This window comes from Penaeus chinensis, chromosome 9 (assembly GCF_019202785.1).
Source record: "Penaeus chinensis breed Huanghai No. 1 chromosome 9, ASM1920278v2, whole genome shotgun sequence".
Classification (NCBI taxonomy): Eukaryota; Metazoa; Arthropoda; class Malacostraca; order Decapoda; family Penaeidae; genus Penaeus; species Penaeus chinensis.
In genome coordinates, this window is record NC_061827.1 from 34,806,984 (window position 1) to 34,811,983 (window position 5,000).

The 5,000-nt window shown below is 45.8% G+C and overlaps 1 protein-coding gene across 2 annotated transcripts in view; it reads right to left on the reverse strand.

The window, feature by feature from the left end:
• LOC125029133 overlaps window positions 1–5,000 on the reverse strand; it is a 50,445-nt gene that overhangs the window by 22,503 nt on the left and 22,942 nt on the right. For both annotated transcript variants that reach the window (XM_047618944.1, XM_047618943.1), the window contains exons 2-6: window positions 2,963–4,711; window positions 2,409–2,858; window positions 1,868–2,302; window positions 1,486–1,680; window positions 978–1,158 (exon numbers count right to left, since the gene is read on the reverse strand). In XM_047618944.1, the coding sequence (XP_047474900.1) occupies window positions 978–1,158; window positions 1,486–1,680; window positions 1,868–2,302; window positions 2,409–2,858; window positions 2,963–4,711 (3,010 nt within the window). The remainder of the gene's footprint in view (window positions 1–977; window positions 1,159–1,485; window positions 1,681–1,867; window positions 2,303–2,408; window positions 2,859–2,962; window positions 4,712–5,000) is intronic.

Consider the following 5,000-nt stretch of genomic DNA (forward strand, 5'->3'; position numbering starts at 1 on the left):
ATATATATATATATATATATATATATATATATATATATATATATGTATGTGTGTGTATGTATGTGTGTGTGTGTGTGTGTGTGTGTGTGTGTGTGTGTGTGTGTGTGTGTGTGTGTGTGTGTGTGTGTGTGTGTGTGTGTGTGTGTGTGTGTGTGTGTGAGTTCGCATGTGGGTATGTGCAAGTGCGTGTTTGTGTATTTGTGTTTGTGTATGTGAACGCATGTACGTGTATATATGTGTATGTGTGTATGTATAGTCACACCTACACACAACATAGGAAGAAGAAGCATAAAAATAACATAAAAAGCAAATGATAAGCAAAGCAAAACAAAAGAGGAAATAAAGCAAGGCATATTATAAAAAAGAAAACAATAAAGAGCGGCCCTTGAGTAAACACGCACTTGAATTCACTTACAATGAAAAAATACAATTGACACAAACTGCAATCTTGACTTGCGGGTTTCGCCAAGTCCTTGTTTATTTTGCTTTGTTTTCTCTCCAGGGAGGAATGGTCGTGTTTTTTTTTTTGTGTTTTTTTCTTATTTTACCAACTGTAGGATGATGTTTTGGGCCATGTGTCTCTAACTAATCCTCTGGCATCTCGAAGACTATGTTCAAGTGTTTGTTTGTTTGTTATTAAAGTATCCTTTGATAACGTGGTTGCTTTTTTGTGTTTGTTTGTTTGTGTGTGTGTGGCCCCGCGTGTAAAGGGGTTGCATGCCTTATTAAATGAAACGTGTGATCCTTGAATTAATTTGGAGGAAAATATAGTTAGAAAATTTATAGGTGAGTTCTTTTATCTTTTATGATAAGATTGCGAAACAGAATTATAAAATCGGTTAAGTGGAAAGGGTTAAAACTTCAGAACATCAGCCAACTAAAGGTTATTTGGCATTTATTTAGATGAATGATAATTAAATAAAAGTATGCAATATTAGCTGACTAGATTCCAAGCAACAACAACAGGCTTTACTCACGTCGTCCGAATCCGATGTTGATGTTCGCGTCATTGGGATTGGTCGAAGTATTGTCCTCTATGAATATTTTAGGGATGACTTCAGACCACATTCTGAAGGCGAGGGCGAGGGCGGCGCGTTGGACACTTACCGCTAACTGGGAGCTGTAGCCTGACGTGACGAGGCGCCAGGTGATCAAAGACTGGGGAAAGAGATTCCGACATATTCCATCGGTTAGTCAGTGAAATCCGGGTGTCCGAGTCCGTAGATTTTTTAAAAACACGGATGATCGTTTATAAGTTATTGTTGCGAAAATTCGGGGATTTTACAGTCGTTTTTTCACTTAGAGAAATAATGGTTTAATAAACTGTGTCACTATTTCAGTTCTCAGATAGTCTCGCACTAGTCAAATGAAGAAAACACAGACAAACGTGGGTTGGAAAACTCTCCATACGAGTGATAAGCTTACTGTTGTGTATTTTGGGATATTGCACCATAATTTACTATCCTAAAAAGAACACTGTCGCACCTCCATAAACTGCTGGCCCAGGTGGGTGAACGCTGACCTCTTTCTGCGGCTGTGCTGCGGTTCCTCAGGATAGGATGTCTTTGAAGTGCGGGCAAGGATGTGTGGAGTGAGGGCGGCCAGGCGGGCATCCTCCTCTCCCGAGTGTATCCTGTCCACGAGGTCCTGCACCCACCGCCGACGCCGCATAGGAGCTTCCTGTATCATCGGAGAGACAACGGAACATCACATCACAATGGGATCTCCAATGACAAGAGATAATGGGCAGTTTTTTTGTGATACTGTTAGTTGTAAATTGAAAGTTTGTTGGGAAGTCTCGTGTAAAGCAGTGTCAATATGATTTCTGTCATAATGTAGGCAACGTATTAAAATCTGATTATATTACCTGTGGATGCGGTTCCCACTCCTCGTGCTGTATTACACTCGGATGTTTCGCCCTCGTGGCCTCGCGAAGGGCCAGCGCCACCCTGTGCAGCCTCTCCTGGTCTGGCACCGGTTCAGTTGAAGGATCGAATCGGTTTGCTGTTCCTCCCAGCGGCGTCCCTACCATACTTGCCTCGCTCTGTCGGTCGTCGGACGTACTTTCCAGGTGTTTGGTTTGGTCCTTAATGCCACCATCCGTTTTTCCTCTCTCGGGCACGACCAAGCTTCTGCGTCGACGGTGGAGGAAGCTGACTATGTTGGGCGGCCACACTGAGGACGTCTCGACGTCGTCACTGCCTTCCTCCATGAGGTTGTCTGGGTTGCCACAGCGGGGTCTGGAGAGCAGCTCTAGGGTTTGAGGGTCCAGTGTGCCCCCTACGCCAACATGATAGGCTGCCTGTATAAAGCAAGTTAACAGTACTCCTGTTATTTTGACTCTAAATTTGCAAAATTGCATGTGAATCTCTAAGTACACTATTAGCATGCGCCCCCACTGTACTTACCTGGAACTTGTCAATGGCTTCCTGTATTTGCTCCTTACTACAGACGGGCAGGTACTGGTAGCCGAGTTTAGCCGGATCCTCCACCACCACCGCTCGCCGGGCTCCTCGACCTCGTCCCGTCAGGAGCTGCTGCATACCTTTCCGTCGCGAATACCAGTACGATTTCAAAGTCGGTTCTGTGATCTTGAGCTTAATCAGGGGAGTCCTGCCTTCAACGTCATCTGTGCTTGAAAGGACGTAATCATTGATTTTCTTTCTGTAATATTGTTTCATATCTGTTGGGAGTCTCGGGTTTACAAGCGAGAAGAGTCTGAAGTCCAGTGGGGTGTACTGATGGCTAGTATTTGGTTCCGGATTTTCACGGCGATATAAAAGGAGGCGGTGAAGGTGCGTGTTGCGCTCGCTTCCAGGAGGAATGCAGTTCAAGTAGCCGTATTTTTCCAAAAGTTCCTGGAGAAAAATGTAAGATATGTCACTCCACAATAAGCATCAATTGGTACAATATTAGTTATGAATAAAAAATAATGTTCATATTTTTCAGTCGTCATACGTACCTCAGCATGTATTGCGTTCACAGTAGGTGGTGGTTCTGTAAGAGAATCCTCTTGTGATATTGATGTTGATGTTTGTATTGGTGTAAGTGTTGTCTGTATATGCAATGGTGTATCTGGCCCAGTTGAGGATTCTGTGTATGATGGTGTAGATGGCGCAATTGAAGTCTTTAACACTGGCACAGGGGAAGTTTGTATATTAGATGGTATGGATGGTGTAGTTGATAGAGTTATTGGCAACTGTGTATGTAACGATGCATCAGTTGTCGTTACTGTGACTGGTGGTGTAACTAGTGCTGCTGGACCCTCTGTTTGTGACTGTGTAACTGGTGCTAGTGTTTGCCATGATGTGATTGGTGTTACCAAACCCTCTGTTTGTGATTGTGCATCTGGTAATTTCGTAAGCAAGGACATAATTGTCATGATAGGTAACATAGTAGAAGACTCCTTTTGTGGGACGTGTAACAGAATACTTATATCATCGGGTTTTACTGTAGAACGTGGTTTATCTGGGGGTATGACTATCTGTGTGGTTGTCTCCACGCGTGGTAATGTCGTTGTTTCCGTGAGAAATTTTGATTTTGTAGATGGAGGCTCAACGTGCGTAGATATGGTCAGTGAATATGTGGCTGGCTCTTCAGTTAACGGACGAGGATATAATGGATGTCTCTGCGTCGGTGTACGTGGCAGCTCCCTTGATAATGGTGTTGTTGAAGATTCTGCTAATGGCGTTGTTGATGACAGAGGCGTGAAGACGGGCATGGCTGACAGAGTTGTGAATGCCGGCGTACTCGAGAGCTGTGTGAATGGAAGTGTAGGTACTACTTGGGTGGACAATGGAGTAGTAGTTAACGTCCCTCCAACAGATGGCGCAGTTGGCGGACTGTCCTCCTCTGGTAGTGCATTTGGATCTTTTTCATGTAACGCTTCGGCTGGCATTTGCTTTTGATGTGGTGAGGTTGACAGCTGCGTTGGTTGGGTCGTATATCCCATACCTTCGTGTTCCTCTGTGCCTGGCAGCTGGTGTGTAGACAATGGAACAAATGCAACATGCTGTGGAATGAGCAAGGGCTGCGAATGGTGCGGCGTCGCGGTGGGTATCTGAGGGTCGTGGGGGTTGGGTGACCACGATACGCGATAGAAAGTCGATGGGATTTGCGTGTCTGGGAGGATTGTGGATGCCTCGGGGTACTGCGCGGTGGGAGGTTGTTGCGTGTGTTCTGTTGATGAGAGTGGTGGTTGTGTGGATGTTGGAGGCCCATGTTTGGATGTTGGAGGCGCATGTTTGGGTGCTGGAGGCGCCTGCTTTGGTGTTGGAGGCGTCTGTGTGGGTGTTGGAGGCGTCTGTATGGGTGTTGGAGGCGCCTGCTTTGATGTTGGAGGCGCCTGTTTGGGTGTTGGAGGCGTCTGTGTGGGTGTTGGAGGCGTCGGTGTGGGTGCTAGTGGTATTTGCGTGGGTGTTAGCGACGCTTGTGTTGGTGTAAGTAGTGTTTGTGTGGGTATTCCTGATGCCTGTGTGGATGTAAGTAATGTATATATGACTGTTACTGGCGCCTGTGAGTGTGTTAATGGTATTTGTGTGAATGATATTGGCTCCTGGGTGGATTTTAGTGGTGTTTGTGCGGAAGTCCTGGCAGAAACGTGCGTCTGAGGAAGGGGGGTGTTGTTGGTGGGATCACAAAGTGCCACGAGACTGATGTCCGCCAAGGCCACGGCAATGAGAACAGCCTGCAGCGCCAGTCCAGACCGCATCTGAGAGGACGAGAGAAGGCCTTTGAGACACAGGAACAAAAGATATGGTTTTACATACATCAGGCAACGGTATTGAGGTAATAATAGGTCAGAGGCTGAACAAACTGACAAAAAGTATAAGAGAAGCAAATATTGAGATAAATTAGCAGATAGGGAGATACATGTATGTGTGTGTACATACTCGCGCGCTCACACACACACACACACACACACACACACACACACACACACACACACACACACACACACACACACACACACACACGCACACACACACACACACACACAC